Source organism: Gracilinanus agilis, chromosome 4 (assembly GCF_016433145.1).
Source record: "Gracilinanus agilis isolate LMUSP501 chromosome 4, AgileGrace, whole genome shotgun sequence".
NCBI classification, from domain to species: Eukaryota; Metazoa; Chordata; class Mammalia; order Didelphimorphia; family Didelphidae; genus Gracilinanus; species Gracilinanus agilis.
The window spans coordinates 417075573-417098370 of NC_058133.1; the positions used below are offsets into that span (position 1 = coordinate 417075573).

Below are 22798 nucleotides of genomic sequence, written 5' to 3' on the forward strand. Positions count from 1 at the left end.
TCCAACTCCAATGCATCTGTAATTTTACTAATTCAGGCATTCTCTTCAATTTATGCCCAACCACCCTATAGGTATCCTTATCTATGTCCTCCCCTAAAGGCACTGCAGGAGATCCAACTTCTGTGCCGAGGATCTTCCTTTCATCCCTCCAATATCAGAAGTTATGAGTGGGAGTACCTGGGTTATCCATTAGTCATTATTTGATGACTACTTTTTAAATTATCAGATGCATAAACTAAAGTTTCCACTGGAACATATCAGTGTAAAGAGTAATGGCTATGGAACAACTCCATTTTACAACAGAAGCTTCTAAACATTAGTAAAGAACTGATGTCCATTGGTAGTACTACTAAGAATTATAACTAATGGCACTGAGTTGACTGCTTGGGTCCAGATCCACATCTTTTCCTAATCACCACCACCCCAGTCTACTTAGAGACAAGAGCAGGTTTAATATGTGGGACTTCAATTTGGAGGTGGGATACTGATATGACCATCTTGACCCCAATGGAGAATACCAAAATTCTTTATAAAACTGGGTCACAGATGACTTCTTTGAAAGGTCTGACTGAATAAACTAATGACCCTTTTCTTCTCTTCAGTTTCTATGGTGGCATAAGGTTTTACACCACAAGGTCAATGGGATAGCCTCATAGCACTTGTAAAGAGGTCACACAGAGACGTGGAAATTTATCTACATTACAGAATAAGCATTTCTCATCCTGGTATCATTTCTATTTCCATAACTTCTTTTCAGAAGTGTTTTTCTTAAGATTGCTTCATCCTTAGAGCAGATAGTATTAAACCCCTAGAACTTGGAGCTGATTTTAATTAATTGAATATCTGTGCTTAACTAATAGGTGCAGTTTAGGGGCTTCCTTACAGTTTATTGTTAAACTAAATGTTTAGGGTATGAAATAGAATATGCCATTTCAGTGTTTGCTTGATATAAGACCAAAGTGAGCTATGGTTATTCTCCTGGTGAGAAGTGCTCATGATAATTTCTAAGTGAAGTAGCTTCTTTCTTCATCTTGTTCCTCAAATAATTCAAGTTCATCTTTAAAAAGGAGTACTAGAATTCCTAACATATCTAATCAGAATGCTCTTCCAGAATGTTTTTATCTATTTGGCATTCAACTTTGTTTTTATATACTTAAAAATATATAATTGCCTATATATATAATCATATATAATTGTAAAAAAGTAGAATTATGTATGATATATATTCATAGTTTAATTATATATACAAATACATAGTCATAATCATTGCAATGAGAGAGAGCCTGACTGAAGTAAGAGGTTCCTTAAAATGAAGAAAATTTCAGGTTTCCTTTTTTTTTTTTTGAATGACAAAGTTATATGAAAATATAATGAACTCTAAGAACTCTCTGGCCAAAATTTCCCAATTTAAATAATTGTAAACTAAATTTTGATTTCTTTTACAGTACTAGACAGCTCTCTTCAAATATGTGAAGGGCTGTCAAATGGATGAGGTATTAAGAATTTTTCTATTTGGTCCCTGAAGTCAAAACCAGGAGAAATAAATGGAAATTAAAAAGAGATGGACAGCCTGGTGAAAAAGAAAATTTCCTGATGACTAGAAGAACTTATTGGCCATATTATACAAGAATACTTGTTCAGATATGGGTTTGGACTAGGGCTTCTCTGAGGTCCCTTCTAATCATAAAGTTCAATGATTCTATGAATGCCACTACAGGTATAAATGGGGAAAGATAATCAAAGAATATTGAAACTAGAAGGGACTTAAGAGATTATCTAGTCCACTAATTCCTGGCTCCATTCTATAGATGGGCTGAGGCTAAGTAAAAACAAGTAATTTGGCCAAAATCCTAAGCCTAAAAAATGTCAGAGCCATATCCTGAATCCAGATCTCGATTCCCACTACAGTGTGCTTTCCATTTTACTATGATGCTATAATGAAGGAAGGAGGAACCAAACAATATATTTAGCATGTTCCCATATATATCCTACAGATTTCCTGAAAATACCTCAGACTTCACAGTTGGTGCAATAGAATGATTGAAAACAACTCACTGTAATCCCCACTTTTTTTCTCAAATTAAAAACAAGTCTACTTAGAACATGTAAGCTATTCAATGAGGGAAAAATAGCATGATCTTATTAACACTGGTAATCTAGACTTCTATAAATAGACTTAAATAACAAACATATACATATTTCTATGTACATAGCTATATATTCACATAGGTCATAAAGTGACAGATAACCTTACAAAAATAAAAGCAACTATGAATTAGCTCAAATTTCTTTTCATTCCTTTGAATAAAGAAATTGAAAAACTTCAGGTGCCAAAAATATCCTCTCTCTGTGGGAACCCAGGGCACTTGGACACAAATACAAATCCTGTGGTTGAACCACAGTCAGTTCTACAGAGAGCAGACACAGCTTTCTCAATGCATGGGTAAGTCCTGTAGTTGATGAAAAAAGTCAGAAAACAGATGTCCCCAAGTCACACAAGCAACATCTCTCCACGTGCTGTAGGATTCCCCCAACCAGTGTGAAATTCAAAAATGTCAAGTAGTCCTTTGAGTCCACAAATGATAGAACATTTCTCCAATGGATAGCTCTCTTCTGAGTCTTTCTCTCTTTTTTTTTAAATGCCAATGTATTCTCTTTAAGTGGATGTTGAAATGAGATTGGCAATCTGCATCCCCAAAGACAAGATTCTGAATTAAACAACAGCAACAACAAAAGCATTTATATTGTATTCCTCCCATCTATAAGTGACATAGGGAAGATGGCGACCCAGCCAGATATAGATCATGTGTAATTAATTTTTTTGTTTACATTTTCTTCCTCTGTGTTACCAAGGGATTGAATCATGAAACTATGAAAATCACTTCTGAGTGAATCCCTTCTCTATTCCACACTTCTTACCTCTTATAGCACCTCATATATAACAAGTCCTCAATATGTATATACCTGAATTAAACTGTTTGACTCATCAAATGGATATACTGTCATTTGAACTAGGGATTTCATGCATTAGCTAATTTGTTTCCACTGAAGTCACCTTATCAGGCCAGATCTGAGGCTCTGGGGAGTAGTTTTTAGGTATCCTTTTAAGGAAAAAATGTAAGACTTTGTAGCAGCTTAAAGGGTTGCTTGGGATAAAATAAGGTAGGGAGAGAGTTCTGGCTTGATGTCAAATAGAACTTTCCACACGAGTAAAGGAAAGCTGTCCCTCTGGTTCCAGATAAAGCCCTTCAGTGGCAATCTTTGCACTCTGCTGCTGATAGATCTCCTGAACCAATAAGCTGTTTGTGCTCTTCCATTCTCTATACTTCTTTGCCGTCAACTTTGGATCCTCCAGCAACTGGTTAATCATCGCTAAATCATGTTCTTTACACTGGCAAAAGAGAAAACAATTAAAAATGTAATATGAATAACATAATTATATATATAATATATTAGAATACAATATTAAAAATTAAAAACAATTAAAAATGGAAATTAAAATATCTCCATGTGATCCAAAGAGTCAATATTAGTCCTTTGAAAAATAATATTACTCTTTTCAGTCAGTCAACTAGCATTGATTAAGCACTTACTTTGTGCCAAATACTGTGCTAGTGCTAAGTGCTAAGGATAAAGTGAAAAGGCAAAAATAGTCCCTGCCCTCGAAGAACTCACATTCTAATTGGGGAGGAAACATGAAGAAAACTGAATATATATAAAAAATATATACAGAGTAGGGGCAAGTAGGTGGCTCAGTGGATAGCGAACTAAGCTTCAAGATGGGAGATCCTGGGTTCAAATCTCACCTCATACACTTTCTAGCTGTGTGACCTTAGGCATCTCTCAACTCCAATTACCCAGCCCTTACCACTCTTATTCTGCCTTGGAACTGATAATATTTATTGAATCTAAGAGAAAAGGTAAGAGTTGTTTATTTGTTTGTTTGTTTTAAGATATATACATATATATATATATATATATATATATATATATATATATATATATATATATATATATATATATACAGAGTAGCTGGAAATTCATCTCAGAGTTCAAGGCATTAACATCTGGGAACCTGGGAAAGGCCTCATTCAGAAAGTAGAATTTGAACTAAGTCTTAAAGGGAGTCAGGGAAATTAAAGACAAATATGAGGAGGGATAGCCAAGGCAAACTCATGGAGAAAGGAGATAGAGTATTTACTTGTAAAGAATAGACTTGTCTAGCCCTTGACACTCTTCTGCCTTGAAACCAATACACAGTATTGATTCTAAGAAGGAAAAGTAAGGGTTTAAAAAAAAGGAAGAAAAATGTTGGGTTGGGGGGTTGTCTTGGTCATTTCCCATGTTCTAGTCTGCAGATTCTTTCATTTAATCTTTATGTCTTCTCTAGGGATCTGGGAACAATAGTAGTGGAGGATCTGTAAAGAGAAGGAATCTTAGAGATTATTATATCTACTTCCCTTATTTACAGATTAGGAAATTGGGTCCCAAAGGTGACTGCCCTCCCTATCCCCAATATTATAAACTTTGTACATGTTTTTTATTTGCCTATTTATATGTATGTTGTCTCCCACATAAGACTGGGAAATCTTTAACATCAGGGTTAGATTCCTCACTGCCTTTTTATCCACAGCTCAGAATGCAGTGCCTGATTAATTCCTTAATAATTTTATATTGGTTAACTGATTGACTAATTACATAACTAGCCTAAATTCATATGAGTAGGATGCAGTACAACTTAACTCACGGCTTAAACCTAAGATTCAGAAATGGAAAGACCATTGTACCACAATATTCCCCAATAAATGTTCACTGAATTAAACCAAATTGTGTTTCTGGGATCTAGATTTTAAACTTAAAAGAACTTTCCTTCCATTAACATTAACAGTGCATTCTAGTCTCACTATGATACCAATAAATCAATAAAATATATTAAATGCCTACTATGTGCCAGGCACTGTCAAGCACTTATACATTTCTATTGCTTAGTGAATTTAATGCTTTATTTATTCTTCAAATATCTAGCAATTGCAATGAAATTTTCAAAAAAAACATTGCTTTTATTTTTTAAAGAATTCAACTCAACCCTAAATACAACTACTGAATTGGGGAAAGGGACTGAATTCTTTTCTGTTGAGTTCAAAACTCACCCTCGTATTTCCTTAAACAAGTTCTACCACATTTGTCTCATTTCTGGGTTTCCTCTTTTATAAGCAGAAAGGGAAAGGGGTAAGAATTAAAGAAGTGACTGAAAATAGTATTTGGGGGCTCCCCTCCTTTAATGGTTGATAGTATTTATGGAATGACTGTGTGAATATATAATATTAAGCTCAAGATGGTTGAATAAATGTGTTGCAATTTTTTTTATCACTACTCTGAATGTTGTGTCTGATTTTCTTGCAAACAGGAACTTTAGTAATGTGTTCAGAGGTAAGGAGAAGAAATGTTTGATTTTTCTTTTGGAGGACATATATTCAATCTCTAACTGGACTTAAGATCTAAGTTTTTCTACTATTGAATACTGTCAAGAATCCTTTATTTCCTGATAAATATTGATTTAATCTTTAAATAAATAAATGGGTGGTCATGCTGCTAGTGAGGGTTTCAATAAGTCCTGCAATGATTCCATTGACTAATTGGTGAGTTTAAAACTAAATAAGCCTTCATCAAAATTTAGCAAACATGGAATTGATCTCTAAGAATGCCTGAGGATTTATATTTGGCATCTCACAGAAATATATTTAAGTTCTTCCAACTTCCTGGAAGAACTTACTTTAAGAGCTTATTTTCCAGTTTGTATTCAACACAGGGATTTGTTTTTATTTCTGGAATGTGCTGATAGGTAATAATGAACTATTGCTTTAAGCATTCTCTTTGTTTCTTCAAGAAACCCTTTGCTGTGTTTGCCTTGTCCACACCCAAATTGCAAATTCTGAAGACTATAACAATTATCTACTTCATAGAGTCTTTCTGCATTACTTAGTGGATTATTATGCCAAAAAATGTATTTTCGAATAATGTTATACTTCTGGTGATAAGCCCATACTTACAGTGGCAATCTGAACCTCCTCTTCCCACTGCAGAGGAAATCTGCTATGGAGAGTTCTATATTCTATCACAGAAGCCTTTCTAGCTCAGTGGAAATGTACACTATCGGCATTGCCTAAGAGAACTAAGTCACCTGCCACCACAAAGAGGTAGTAGAAGAGGAATTCCTTCTTCACTGATATAAAGCAATGAAAACTAAAGTCTATCTTGTGCTATAAGTCTTTGTAATCCATTATGCTTTTAGTTTTGTGTAGTCAGTTTCAAAACTTCCATAAGCCCTCTTGCCTAATGAATAAGAATAAGAGGGCTAGCATCTATCCAGTTGTACTCAAGCAAACCCAGCTACATACATTCTTCTTTCCTTTATTGCCTGTGGCAGCTTTGGAAATAGCCTCACATATACTCTTGTAGAATGGGGGATGGATGCACTGAGTCAAAAGAAAAGACTCATTACAGAATGGGAGGGAGTGGAAGCAGAGGCAATAATAGAGTATGGATTGCTAAATAATTTGAATGTCTTTTTCAACCTAGTCTTCTGATTACCAGGATTGGACCTTTAGAGGACTAAAGAAGATAGTAATCTACAGGAGATAATCTCAATAGAGGAGACAATGACCATATTGTCACACTCCAGAAACAGTTCTGAAGGAAGGAAAAGTTTCCATGAAGCAGAGAAGAGAGCATATTTTAGGCATGGAAGATGGATAGCATATAGATAAGGAAACAAGTGAGAGTACCATGTATAAAGAACAGAGATAAAGCTAATTTGGCTGAATCAGAAAGATTAGAAGGAGGAAAATTGAATAATGAGGCAGCAAACATAGGTTGGAGTCAGATTGTGAAGGGTTTTAAAAACCAGAAAAATACGCACTTAGACCTAATGCAATAGGAAAGCACTAGAGCTGAATGAGTAAGGAAGTGACAGGAACAGATCTGTATGTAAGGAAAATTACTTTGGCATTTATAGAATAAAGTTGAGGGAAAATTTCAGCCAGGGTAAAGTTCAAAAGCCATTACAATAATCTAGATGAGAAATAATAAGAACTTGAATTATGGCGGTGGCAAGGGTTTGCTGGAGTCTACTAATATAAGCTCATTACTGTTAAATTTTCAGTGTAAGAGGTTACATTTTACAAACTGGTAAAAACTATAAATTATGGTTTGATTTGTTATTTTACTGATTCTAATCTTAAGAAAGTGTTTGATAATCCAGATTAAATTTAAATGTATGTCATCCATATTGGTTTTAGCAGAACAGCAATAGATGGTAGATAAATGAATGAAAAAAAGAAGATATACCAAGAGAAATTGCAGAGATAAAAACACCAAAATTTGTCAACTGATTAGTCACGTGGGATGAAGGTGATTGAGGAGATCAAAATAATACTCAAGTAGTCATTTCTGGGAGATTGGGAGTTATGGCCTCAACAAAAATTGATAAGTTCAGAAGAAAGATGGGTTTTAAGAAAAGATTTAACAGTTCTGTTTTGGACATGTTGAGTTTGCTCTGGGACATCCAGTATGAAATGGCCAATAGGCCGTTAGTGATATAGGGGAGTTGTGGTGGAATATATAGATCTGAGAATCACCTGCAGAGAAATGATAACCCAACCCATGAAAGCTGATGAAGTCACCATGGCTAATATTCAAAGTGACGGAAAGGCATAACATGGATAATAAGTGAGCAAAGAAGTGATGACACAAGTAGGAGGAGGAAAAGAAAAAATGCCATGAAAGCCCATACAGAAGACAATATCCAGTAGGAAAGTGTCAAATGCAACAGACAGGTCAGAAGGAATGAGAATTGAGAAAAGGCTATTAGATTTGGCAACTAAGAAATTATTTGTTAACTTTGGACAGAACAACTTCAGTTGAGCCAAAAGTTCAGAAGCCAAATTACAAAGGAATGAGGAGAGAATAAAAGAAAAGGAAGCAGAATTAATGAATACAGACAGTTGTTTTCTTGCAGTTGCAGATAACAGAAGGAAATATATATAGAATAATAACTTGAGGAGATGGATAAGAGCTAATGATGGGTTTTTTGTTTGTTTTTTAAGGATGGGAGAGTCCCAGGAATATTTAATAGCAGTAAGGAAGGAACTAGGAGATAAGAAAATATTGAATATTGAGGAAGGATATGTTTTGGGTTGTGGAATATGCTAGTGAAGACTAAAGGAGATGAAATCTAGGACACATGTCAAAGTGTTGACCTTGGGGAAAAGTGCCACTTAATATTAATTTTATTTATTTTAATTAATAATAATTAACTTCATTGCATCCTATGCATTGTTAGCATATCATGAAAACATCTGCTTCTTCATGATCACACAAGTACACTTTCACTATCCTGCTTTACTTCAGATCCCCAGCTTTAAGCAACTTCAATTGCAAGTACTTAAGTTGTGCCACTTAATTACTGAAGATGGAATAAAGGAGAAGAAATGGGGTATGAAGTCAAATGAGTTTAGGCAACAAGAAGAGAAATGGTAAATGGCCTCAATTGTCTCAATAAAATAAGAGATGAGAGCTTTATATGAGAGAGAAAACAAGGAAAAGGGGTAGAAGTTTTGGAGATAAAAAGAAGGTTTAGAATAGCTTCTTTGGAAAGTGAGATAGGGAATCAATTAAGTAGGAATAAAAAATTCTCCTGCTTCCATGAGCACTCATTTGAGGCTGTGGGTACCCAGTTGAGGCTGGAGAACATAAATTTACAGTACACTCAGTCAGTAGTGTTGTGTCACTTCTTACATGTCAACAAGAGTAAAGAAAGCAAAAAGGTAAGAGTAACCTAGGGCATAGTTTAGCAAGGGGTGAACCATTCTCTCATTTTAGAGAAAATGAATATCAAGCCCTTAATCTTTACAATACCCCACCCCACCTCAAAGCTACCTTCTTTCCTACTCTCACTACAAAGGGAAAAGATTCCAAATAAATGTTGGGAGATGATTTAATCTTTTGTTGATTAACATGGAAAGGCTGTTTAAAATCCATTGAGCCCCTCACTCCGCTGTTTCATGTCATCCTACTGCTGTAATATTTCCTGGTAGCCCACTCATGATGCATGATGCTAAAACAGGTTGAAAAATAGAAATAAACAAGCTGATCTATCAAAGCTTTCCAGAATCGAAATGTTTTCTTTCACTCCAGGGAGTGTTTTCCAAGACTCCTGTCCATGGTATTATGCTGATGTTAGAAGCAGGATGTCATTGCTATTAAGAACCATTTTAGTTACAGAAGAGCCCAAAATAACTTCAGTACATCCTGTACATTGTTAGCATATCATGAAAACATCTGCTTCTACATGATCACACAAGTACACGACGTTTCACAACCGGCTTTCATTCAGATCCCCAGTTTTAAGCAACTTCAATTGGAAGTCACTTAGTTTGCAAATCCCTTAACAGAAAAGGCACCAATTTGGTAACTATGGCCAGAACATAGCAGATATACAGGTTCAGTCACTTTCCTTAGGTTTTTTCCCCCCCCTACTGACATGTGAAATAATCAACATGGCATCCTTTGGTTGAACAGTCAATCTCCCATAGACTCTATCCCATTCATTTTTGTTTGGTTTTGCTTTTTTTTGGATTAAACCTGTGATATCATAGGCATAAAGAACCCACAGAGGAACTTCCCGTAGCAATAGAAATCAGAATCTTCTCTACAACTTAGAATTTGAGACAGTTGCCTGGGTCCTAGGGAAGTTAAGTGATTTGCTAAGGGGGACCCAGTCAATATGTATCAGGGACATTTCTCTGTCCATTACACCATGCTGCCAGTCAATTTATTTACAAATCTAATGTTATTCTTTATATTACTAGAAAGGAGGTAGCTAGATGGCTCAATGCATATAGCACAGGGCCTGGAGTCAGGAAGTTTAAATCTGGCCTCAGACACTTACTAGTTGTATGACACCCTGAGCAAGTCACTTAACTTCTATCTTCCTTAATCCATTGGAGAAGTAAATGGCAAACTACTCCATAATCTTTGCCAAGAAAACTTTATGGACAGTATGGTCCACAAAGTCAAGAAGAATTGGATATTACTGAACCAAAAAAATGCTTATTACAACAAGTGAATGTGAGGGACTAATGAAAGAGATTAGGATTTTTCTATCAAAATGACTATATAAAGCAAGGACTATTGAAAAGGGAATACTTTTCTACCTACAATATAAATATTACATTTATATTGTATATATATATGCAATATATATGTAACATACATAATTTGTACATATATAATCTATGTATAACTTATACATATATGTTTTATATAGCATTCATATGTCTTTCATGTTTGCAAATATATTTTACATGTGACCTTTTACATGTGGCCTTTTAAACAACCCTGCAGGTGCTATTATTATCCCCATTTTATAGATAAGGAAATGGAGGTTCAAAGAGTTAAATATATTTCCGAGAATCACAGATATAGTAAGTATCTGAGGCTGGATTCAAACTCTGGTCTTTCTGATTCCAGACCCAGTTCTCTATTCACTGCATCAATTAGCTATCTCACGTACAAGAACTTACAAAACACTCAGGATTAGATAATCCTATGAGGACTTTAAGTTTCAACTCCCCATACCATTAGAAGGACTTCCCCCCAGAGCTAACCACCCTGTCAGCTTATCTTAATATCAGGAACTTTACCTTTAATGTGCTATTCAACGTCCGGATTTTGTGGAGTTTCTCATTGATGGATGGATTTTTGCTCCGCTTAACAAAAGACTTCCTCAACTCCTTTTTGGTTGAAGGTCGCCTATCCCCAATAGGAGATAAACTAGCTTGTTCTAGAGATTTGTAAAGCTTTTCCATTTCATCATCTTCAAGACCTTTTGTCTGTTCTATAAAGAAAAATAATAATCACACAGAATCACTCATTTGGAAAGTGGGAAGAGACATGTCAGAGATCATATCATTCACCACTATAACAAACCCAAAAGGTGCTTGTCTAGTCTCTCCTTGAAGACTTCCAAGGTGGAAGAACCAATCACCTCGAGAGCCCATTTCACCTAGAAGTTGTTAAGAAGCTTTTCCTGATGTTAAACCTAAATTGAACTCTGCAACTTTCACCCCTTTCTCTTGGTTCTAACCTCTAAGGCTATGCAGGGGGAAAAAAATCAATCCTTCCTCATCATGACAGCCTTTTGAATACTTGAAGATAGCTATCATATCCCTCTTAAGTCTTCTTTTCTCCAAGCTAAACACCAATTCCTTCAATGAATTACCATAATAAAGGGGAAGGAGGAGAGAGAATCATTTATAAAGCATCTTGAACATGCCAGGCACTTTGCTAAGTTCTTTACAAATAATGTCCCATTTGATCCTCACTTTTAAGGTAGGTGCTATTATTATCCTCATTTTATAGCTGGGAAAAGTGAGACAAACAGGTTAATTGATTGCCTGGAGTCATGCACGGATATTAAGTGTCTAAATCCAGATTTGAACTCAGTTCTTCCTAACTGCATGCCCAGCACTCTATCCAATTCTATCTACCTAACTGTCTAGGATTAATCAATCAGTCACACTGACAAAATAGCAAGCCTTTTAAAGTAGTGAAAAAAGAATGAACAAAATTGCTGTGCATTAAAATCTCTTAGAAATAGAGGTTGTACAATAACTTTCTTTAGGGGGGCTCATAAAAATAGGAAAAAGTGCTGGGTACACAGTAGACATACCATATATATTTTCTGACTGATTCTCATCATCTTGAGATGATCTTGTAAGGTCCCTTCCGATGGGAGCTGGCCTCACAAATCATGAAGCCACCAAACATGTTAAGATTTTCAGGGCTATCCTCAAAATATCTGCCTTGCCTAATAATGCCTTACATTTCACCACATAACTTCCTTAACTTATGATACTAATTGCCAGTAAAGTGCAAATATTTGTGAACAGTGCTACCTCTGTATAAATGTGTCATATCCTTTTATAATAGCAGGCTTCAGGGTGGGCAGAGGATGAGGACACAGTGCCCCCACAGAGAAATGGGAGGAGGCTTCATCAAGGGGAAGAAAAAGAGAAGTCTGAAGGCACTAGAGAGAGAGGTAATTTCCCTATTTATAAACTTTGTTAAGGCTAGCTCTTCTTCCAGGCCTTTAATTCTATGAATTTTTATTCCAAAACAAAAATTTTTCAAGAAAAATGCTTTCCTTAAGAAGATTAATAGCAAGTGTTCACATCATTTCCTTTTAAAAAGAGAAAATAGATACTGTTCAGCATTACAATGGCCCTTAATTCTCTAGATGAAGCTTAATTGTTAAGAGCACTGACTGGCCCTGACATTTTTGTTCTCTTTCTTAACAGTTTTTTAAGAACAATGACAATAAAACTACATTCAAAGGCACATGTGGGCACAATTAGTCTTCCTGGCTCAGCCATGCACATGCAACATGAGGGAGTTTTTCTGTGACTGTCATCACAATGGATGAGATCAGCGAGGCAGAAGTAGTAAGTCACGGCAACCACGTTGGAGTTAGGCTAAGAATTTAAGTGTTACAATCACAGCCTTTCTAAGCTGGAAAGAAAATCAGAAGCTGCATGATACAGTATGTAGCTAAACAGATATCCTCTCTGCAATTTGCATGGCAACTAGTCATCTGGCCTTTGCTTGAGGTCATTCCATTTCACTTTTGGATAGCTATATCCTAGACAGCAAGGCCTAGAACTCTGGGCCCAGCACTAGGGTTTTCAGATATTCTAGTGGGAAAGGAGATATTTTGGCAGACAAGCATTTATTAAGCATCTCATATGTGTTAGACACCTTTCTATACGCTTTACAAGTCTAACCTCAGTTGATCCTCACAAAAAACGTAAGAAGTAGGCAATATTACAGTCCTATTTTACAGTTGAGGAAACTGAGGCAGACCTGTCCGAAGTCACACAGATAGTGTCTGAGGTGGGATCTGAAGTGAGGTTTTTCTAATTCCAGGCCCAGTGTTTTATTTACAATGTTCTATCCACCTAGCTGCTCCCTAAGACATTTATCACTTGATAATCTCATCATTTCCTTTTTGGAATCATCACCATTACATTAAACTATGATGACAATCATGTCTATGTTGTCATCTCTATTTAGATGGTTCCCAGAACTCCTTATAAATCAAGGTCTGCTCTCTGTCCTGAGATTCAGGACCATATCACCAACTATTTTGAACTAGATTCCCATAGGCATCTCAAATTCAACAAGTTCAAACAACTCATTATTTTTCCTGCAAAACCACCCCCTCTTTGCAACTTTTCTTTTACTAGCAAGAGTATGATCATCCAGCCAACCAGACTCAACCTCATTGTCATCCAGTAAACTCTTATTTGCACTCATCCCATTTATCAAATTCGTTGCCAAATCTTATCCTTTTCACAATATCTCTCGTATACATATCCCTCTGACCATTCATACAAGCAATACTCCATTTCAGGTTGTACTCGCCTTTCTCTATTATAATAGACTTATAATTGGTCTCCCTGCCTCACGTTTCTTCCCACTCCAATCCTTTTTCCACTCAGTTGCCAAGTACAATGCTTTATTCTGGGCAATGTAACTACTAATAAAGTTTAAGATTATATTAGCTTTTGGAATTGACTGAGCATATTTACATTGAACATGAGATCATGAACTGCTCACAAGCACATCTTGCCAATCATTTGCAATTGATTCCTTTTACAATCCAAATATATAATTTTTATTTGTTCTTATTATATTTCCTCTTAATAGCTTCAAGTATTAATCTTCTAGTCCACCATCATCTTTGGATCCAAGATCATCATTGCATTAGCTATCCAAGCTGAACATTTAATACATTAGTTATCCCTCCTGCTCTATCTAAACCTACTGAACATACATCTATGCCTTTATTCACATCACTGCTAAAATGACCAAACAGAATGAGATGGAAGCATTTCATTTGTGTCAGTGCTCTCCCCTGATTTTTCTTATACATATCTGACCTCTCTTTGTTACTGGATCTTTTTCCAGATCATACTCACTAAGCAATGGATCTGACCTGGGTTACTCTATTTCTGACCACTTTCTTGGTTGATGCTGGTCCTCTGTTGTACAGTTTCTATACTCTTCAACAACTTCTGAATTCACTGAATTGAATTATCCAGTCCACATATATTTCACAAATTCACCCTAACGAATTTAGTCAAATGTTTTGCTGACCTCATTGCACTCCATTTCTATATATTCTATTAATCTAGAAACCCTTTTATCCAATAAGTCTCTACTACTAAGCATAGCAGAAAAAGAAACTGTTCTTGGCTCATGATAGAATTAAAGATGTCTATCCTGTATCAAGTTTTGGGAAATAACAACAGTTTTTTATTCATTTTTAATTACAAAAGCTTTATTATGAATTTATTTTTATAAATTATTGTGTCAAAATTAAATTTTTTCTCTCCCTCTCATCACCCTACTTGAAAAGTAGAAAAGAAAAACAAAATGCACAACATGAAACAACTTGATAGAGGCAAAAGTCTCATGTTACATTCCGCAGAGAAATACTGGACAAGAACTCTTAGAGTTGGTCCAAAGCAGTGAAAATAACTGTTTATAACTTTTTTGATTTCCATTTCCCAAAATAATAAATTTATATTAATAAAACCATGTGTCTTCCCTTATCACTCTCTTCACCCATTTTGAAATCATGGGGAATTCAGGGGTTTTTTTATGTTTAGATCTCCCAACTCAGTTTTGCAAAATCAGAGCTTCTAAGAATTCTGTATCAATAGAGCATATCCAATTTATTGTATATTTCCAGAAATGGGCAGGGGCCATACGGATATTAAACTATTAGAATTATAGAAAGGTTATCAAATTCCAAATGACATTATTTAGTATTTTCAAAGGAATAAGCATTCATGACTTGGAATTTTCTAAAATATTAATATAGATTTTGGAAGACCAGGACCTACTCAAATAAAATGGAAAGTAACTTTAAGAAGTAAATTTATTCAACTTTTGAAATGTTAAAATTTTAATTAATGGTTTAATCTCTTTTCTCTCCCTCTCATCACCCTACTTGAAAAGTAGAAAAGAAAAACAAAACACACAACATTCATAACCAAACAAAGCATATTCCCACATTAATTATGTTCAAAAAATATGCGTCCCAATCTTTGCCCTGAATCTATTACCTCTTTATCAGGAGGTGTCATAATTTAGTTAACATATATCAGGGAGCAGGGAAGCAACAAATGAGGCAAAGTCACCAAAAAAAGCACCTATTACTTTACCCTTGGTGATTTCCAACTTGGATTTCATCAAAAGAAACTTAAAACCAGAAAGAACAACAACCAGAGACAAGTGGCATCCATGAACAAGCAGGTGGTGCAGTACAATCAGGAAGATACATTTTCCTTTGAATCTGTCCTTAGACACTGACCCCAGGCAAGTCATTTAACCCTGTTTGTCTCAGTTTCCCCATCTGCAAAAATGATCTGGAGAATAAAATGGCAAATCACTCTAGTATCTTTGTCAAGGAAACCCAAAATGGGGGTCACAAAGAATCAAACATAACTGAAAAATGACTGAAAAACAACAGTGCCACCCGCAAACTATGAAGACAATATAATCTTATTGGAATATTTGTGTAGAAACACAACGACAAAACTCTACATTGAATAGTATAAAGAACACTAAACACAAAGCCAAAGATGATATGGATTCATATCATTGCCTTGCCACCTATTAACAATGGGATCTTGGGCAAGAAATTTCTATCCTTGAAGCCTTGTTTTTTTCATCTGATAGATGAGGGTTTTATTAGTGCCACATAGTATTAATGTGAGGATTTGGTTGGGGGTGGTTAGGAGGAGGAAGTTGACATCTGTGAATTCACTGATAATAGGAATTGTGATGAGAAATTTCCCTCCATCAATCCAGATCCATTAGTTGGAATACCTGGGGGCACTAAAAGAATCAGTTACTTAAGTAGGATCTCACAGATAATATAAAAAAGAGGTAAAACTCAAGGTCAGGTCTTGACCCAGAAGTCAGATCTCTCTCCTCTATTCCATACTGTCTCTCTCCCAATCTCCTAAGAGCTTTCTTCTATATGTCTTAACAATGTGTGTACACTAATGGAGCTCATCAAACAGTCTGTAAATTACCCTCCCTCTAGCTACATGACCCAATCATCTTCTTTCTCAGTCACATATTTCTCTAAGAATAAAATGGGAATCTCTTGGTAAACTTCAATGTGCTATGTAGCTGTCTAAAATTAAAAAAAAAACTTTTGGTTTTTCATATCATGGTGTCAAAAATATACTATAAACACAGGTGACAAACCAGTGTTATAAGTAAAGGCAGAGTCCACCTCTTACTATGTGCTAGCCACTGTGGTTTAATATAACATTTTATATTTGGAATTTTAATTGTGTATATATATATATATGTACATATATATATATATAGTTTTACTTTTTATACTTTTACACAGAATATTTCCAATGGCAGATGTTTAGGTCTCCACCAGCCAGGAAGTTAAGAGTATCATAATAAAGAAAGCTGGTAACATGGTAACATGGGACATGAAAGTCTACAGTACAAATATATAGACACACACTGCACCAAAGGGCCTTCCTTCTAGTAAACAAGCATTTATTAAGCACCTGTTATGTGTCAGCCATTGTTCTAAATATAGGGGATACATAGAAAGTTTTTTGTTTAAGTCTCCTCTTTTAAAGGGAGAGACACAATGCAAGTAACTATGTATAAACAAGATATGTTCAGGGTAAATTGAAGGCAATCTCAGAAAGAAGACACTAACATTAAGGAATACCAGGAAAGGTTTCTAGCATGAGATGCTTTAATGAGATTTGGAAGAAGCCAAGGAAAGCAGGAGATAGAGATGAAAAGGGAGAAAGTTCCAGATCCAGATGACAATCAGTAAAAATCCCCAGAATCAGGACATGGAATGTCATGTGTTAGGAACAAGAAGGCAATGTCAGGAATGCAGAGTATGATGATGGTGGGGAGAGGGTGGAAGGGAGTAATAAGAATACTGGAAAGGTAGGTATGGGCCAGCTTCATGAGGGGCTTTTTTTCATGTATAAATAAACATGAGTTTATGATAAGCCTTTTTGGTAAGTGGATATTTCAAGGGAAGTGTTTTCTAGTTGATTGAACAGTCCCAATGCAAAATGCTTAAAAAGATTATTTTACTTAACAAACTTGTTTTGAAAGATAGTAAGAGGGAAGAATTAATATATCACCCAAATTATATGAGGGGTTTTAAAAATATATTTTGTTGTTTCTTTGCTACATTAAAATTCCAAGGTAGCTCCCTCCCTCTTCTCCACTAGAGTAGGCATCATTTGCTTATTTCATTATTTCAGTTCTTTCTGTGGAGTACACAAGCACAAGACATTCTTCAAACAATATTTCTGTTGCTATATATAATGTTTTCTTAGTTCTGATCATTTTATTCTTCATAATTTCATGCAGTTCTTCCACACTTTTTAAAACTAACCTGTTCATCATTTCTTATGGCGGAGTAGTATTCCATCACAATTCATGCCACAATTTGGTTAGCCTCTCCTCAATTGATAGGCATCCCCTCAATTTCTAGTTCTTTGCTAACACAAAGAGAACTGCTCTAAGTATTTTGGAACATCTAGGTTCTTTTCCTTTTTCCCTCATTACTTTAGAAAATAAACCTAAGAGTGGTATTGCTGAGTCAAAAGGTATACACATTTTATAAGTCTTTGAGCATAATTCCAGACTGCTCAATGAAGGGTTTTAAAAAGTAAACAGCATTTTATAGTTTCCTAGAGGCAACAGGGCTCCACTGGACTTGATGGAATGTAGAATAGAGACAGGGTGGGTGTGGACATGGGGTCAAAATTATACTATAAGAAAATGAGTCTGACAGCTGAGTGAAAGATGGAATGGAGTGGGACAAGACTTGAGACAGGGAGATCAAATAGCAGGCCTTAAAAATAGACCAAGAATAAGGTGATGAGGGCCTAAAACAGGTTGGTGGCAGTGTCAGAGGAATCTCTTAATCCCTAATCCCTAAACAGGGGGCTTGTAAATCCTAGATTCTTATACGATTACAACACTTGATAAGTCCATCAATAGTTATGCCTTTATGTATTTCTTCTAGATATCTCCTTTAAAACATAGGATCATAGACTCAAATCTAGATACTATCTAGTCACAAATTCTAATTTTATTGATGGAAGAACTGAGGCCTAGAGTCAATGACTTGTCCAAGATCATATTGATAGTCATAACAGAACTAGGGTTTATACCTAGATCCCTGACTCTAAAGTTGGTATTCTTTCCACTTCTGTACCATGAACCTACCATTTTCCTGAATCATTTCAGTTTTCAATTTTTTATGTTACTTTTTTCCATTTCATAAAATTAGGAACACATATCTCATTGTATCTCATCATCTTAAAATGACTGAGAAAACAAAACTGGCAGGGAAATCACTTCCTCTCTCTCTCCCATTTGAAATAGAAGCCATGTTAATTATTTCCACCGCTCTTAGCTTTCTCAAGTCAGATAAATGGATTTTGTCTGAAATCCAAGTGTTTCAATTGCAACTGCTACCCTTACTCATCAAGCCCATATTCTTGTTCTTTGACATGACAATAATTCTGCTTTGATTTCCACGGACATAGAAGATACTTATAGTCAAATTCTCATTCATCTTCATAGGCCCTTTGTGAAGCAGGTTAAAGGACTGTCATTTTGTAGGTGGAGAAATGAAAGTATGGAAAATGATTCTATGAAAGCAAATAAGCAAAGGAAAGAAGAAAATCTCAATTGCTTCATCCTCAAAAGTCTTCTGTAATAGATTAGGGATTTCAAATACAAAATGCATGTCTGTTTTTAATACAGACCATTTACTTATTTGTACTTCTTCCATTATCTCACTAGTGGGGTTAATTTCCCTACTGATGCTTTCCTGTCCTGAGTAACTAACTCATGACACCATAAGACCATAACATTAGAGCCAAAGGAACCTTAGAGTCCAAATCCTTCATATTGTCATGTCACTGAGGTTCAAAGACGTTAAGTGAAGGTTTGGGGGCATGTCCTCCCATAAAATCTCCACTGGCAGAGCCCACAACATGCTGAGGGCATTCTATGAAACATGAAACAAATGGAATACATCTTGCTAACTTCATGTTAGGCACTATTTCGACTGCACAATAAATCTGCTTCATTTGTTCAGAAACAAAAAAATAATAAGATTTGGCAACTGATTGTATATATTAGCTGAATGAGAGTATGGAGCTGAAGTAGAGCCAGAACTTTCAAACCTGGCTGCCTGGAAGAATGAAGGTGCCCTTGATCATGATAGGAAATTTTGAAAAATATATGGGTTTGGGAGGAAAGATAATGCGTTCTGTTTAGATATGGTGAGTTTCAGATTCACTAGAGGATATCCCATTTGAGATATCTGATAAACAGAGTTCAAGAGAAAAATGAGAGCTGGATATATAGATTGAGGAATCATTAGCAGAGATTAATAATTGAATCCAAGTGTGCTAATAAAGTCTCCAAAAAAAGAATGTAGGTGAGAGAAAGAATAGAGCCCATAGAAGAGGTCTTTCTTTCCTTTTTAACTCTCTTCTATTTTTTCTCCATGTCCTCTGCTTTTTCCTCTCTTTTATTCCTTTTCTTTGTATTATGCATATTTTCACTTACATATTTACCCCTTTCTTCCTAGGCCACAATTTAAATCTTAGAGACATTCTCCAATATTCTTAGCTCTGTTTATATTACTCAGGGTTAAAGAGAATTCTGACCCCTGTTCTAAATATTGAATGCCAACTTGTGCCCAAGTGTAACAAAAGAAGTGGAATCTCCATTTTGGGGTATCTCAGACCCAGAGGATCCAAGACATTTCTGAGGGACTTATGAGAAAGAACACCATCCGCACCCAGAGAAAGAACTGTGGGAGTAGAAACACAGAAGAAAAATAACTGCTTGATCACGTGGGTTGATGAGGATATGACTGGGAATGTAGACTCTTAAACAAGCACCCTACTACAAATATCAAAAAATATGGAAATAGGTCTTGAACAATGACACATGTAAAACCCAGTGGTATTGCACATTGGTGGGAGGAGGAGAGAGAAAGAACATGAATCATGTAACCATGGAAAATTTTTCTTAATAAATTAAATAAAATTTTAAAAAAAGAATCAAAATCAGACTCAGAGGACAGAAAGGAATATGAAAATGTGATCCTAGTCCATTCTCCTAACCTCAAGTGGGACTATGATCTTAAGCTTTAGGTCCACGGAAGGGAAGATTTTAAAATCTTTCTGATTTCTACTTTTCTTTGTTTTCTATTTGGTAAAATGGTGATCAGAATACTTTTGAACTGGCAACTTCTTGTGGATCGTTTTAAGGAACAAATAATTTATGCAATGCACTAACCCTAGAGAGCTTTATAAAATTCAACTACTATCTTACTATACAATGTAATGGTAATGATAATAATAGGAAATGTCAAGGGTTGAAGGCTAAAATACACTGTTTTTTATGGTCTTTGAATGTCATCAGCAATGATGACAAAATAACAATTCTAGCATACAGTTGGCAGTCACCCTGTGCCAAGTTCATGTTAGTTTATCAACTCATGTGAAGGTGCTGCTCATTCCTCTTCCTCCTACATGCTCCAAGCTATTGTCTTCCTCTGACAAGGCAATGGAATACTAACAGGCCCTGCATTTGGCTGTGGTAAACACTGTATAGAGATGATCTCTAACTTTGCCTCCCCCACTATCTTATTTTTGGCTAAGTTTTCCCTTGTGCTCACTGGAACAGGGCTGTTTGTTTTCCACTTTGAATATAAATGTTGCCTTTGGGAGACAGGAAGGGAATTCATCTGCCATTTTTCACTTCACAATTCAAAAGAAGCCCTTTTGAGATTGTAGAAGTTTAATGATGTCCCATAGAAGATAATTATAGCCCCTAAAGAACAAAGGAAACTTGGAAAGAGTTGGCGAGAAAAAGAAAATAAGATTACTACTTGGTATGCAAAGCTGTAGCCATTGGAGGAAAAGGAAATGAGAGAAGAGGAAGGAAAGTATGGCCATGAAAAGCTATTGGGCTTCTGGTCACTTGTATCTATAAGAATTTAAAAACAAAGATTAGTACAAATGGCTTTTATGGACAGAAGTCATTTTACAGCCCATTTCTAATTAGGCCTTTGTTATTTCTAGCCAGATGCTGCTTATCTGAGGAGAGACATGAAAAGAATGCTAAAGATGGCATCAGGAAAGACCTACTTCCATATCCTGGTTCTATCCCTTAATAATATGTGTAATCTTGTGCAAGTCACTTTACTTCTCTGTGCCTCAGCTTCCTCATCAATAAAATAGGGCTATAAAAACTTTGCACACTCCCTACCTCACAGGGTTGTTATAAAGGAAATGTTTTGTATGCTTTAAGGTGCTGTTATTGAGAACTGTTGGATACTTTTTTAAAAAATTTCATTCCTGTGATTTCATCAATAGGAGAAGCTCCTGGCAATGTGCTTGTTCTCTCCTAATGCAGACCTTCTATTCTACCTTCTCTGCAATTTAGAGTTTTGAAGAGGTTACCATGGTTACAAACGCAGCCATCATGTACCAGAGATAGAACATGAACTCAGCCCTTCTAACTCTGACACTAGCTCTACTCATTAGACGACACCACCTCTCATTACCTGGCTCAAAAAGGACAGACTGATCACAGGATTGTAAAAGTTGTTCTTTTTTTTTTTTTTTTTTTTTTTGGCCAGGCCTTCATTTCATCTTCAATGTTTCCTGTGAGGCAGGAACCACTAGAATTTATTCTCTGTTAGTATCCCTACCTGCAATCCAGGGTCCCCCACACATAATAAAGAGGTTCTAGAGGAGGATTTTTGTGGAAGGTGGTGGTATTTTTGACATTATTAAGAAGGCTGCTATTTCTAGAATTTATGAATGGTTGAATCTAAAACTGTAAGGAAAGAAATCGCAATTTCTGCATTAAAATATTACTCAAAAACTTTTAAATAAGTAACCAACTCTCAGTTGGCTCTACTGCAAACCATAGAGATGTAGTTATTTTTCCTACTGATTATTCCTGTCTATCTCTTCCATTCTAGTCCTCAGCTATCAGGTAATATTCTGAATTTGTTGATTTACACCTCTATTCAATAAGTTTTAGTGGCCTACTATTAGCCTCCAGAATCAAATACAGAGAATATCTATAAAAAAAAAATCTTAAGTAAAGGCCTGAAACATCATGCCTATAACATTTTGGGCCTTAACTTTAGGATTCTACTGTGTATAATTCTTATTAGTTTCAACTATCTTTTTAGCCTGTTAATAACCCATTTTTTTAAAAACCCTTACCTTCCGTCTTGGAGTCAAAACTGTGTATTGGCAAGAAGAGTGGTAAGGGTAGGCAATGGGGGTCAAGTGACTTGCTCAGGGTCACACAGCTGGGAAGTGGCTGAGGTCAGGTTTGAACCTAGGACCTCCCATCTCTAGGCCTGGCTCTCAATCCACTGAGCTACCCAGTTGCCCCCTTAACAACCTATTTAAAAAAAAAATTTTTTTGTATCTGATACTCCCTAATTCCTTCTCCTCACCCCCAATTCTTAGGACAGTTCTTAAATCCTAATAGGTACCATAATATATACAGAAAGAGGAAAGGATGGATAGAAAAGGAGAGTTATTTTGAAAACTGAATGGAAAAACTGGTTTGTGGAAATTATGGAAAATTTTTCTTCCATCGACAGTAT

At 35.7% G+C, this 22798-nt stretch overlaps 1 protein-coding gene across 1 annotated transcript in view; it reads right to left on the reverse strand.

Annotated features, from left to right (window-relative positions):
- Positions 1-3132: 3132 nt before the first annotated feature.
- Positions 3133-22798, reverse strand: part of IPCEF1 (interaction protein for cytohesin exchange factors 1) — an 86153-nt gene continuing 66487 nt past the window's right edge. The window contains exons 7-8 of the mRNA XM_044671735.1: positions 10704-10897; positions 3133-3391 (exon numbers count right to left, since the gene is read on the reverse strand). Coding sequence (XP_044527670.1) covers positions 3188-3391; positions 10704-10897 — 398 coding nt within the window. The 3' untranslated portion in view covers positions 3133-3187. The remainder of the gene's footprint in view (positions 3392-10703; positions 10898-22798) is intronic.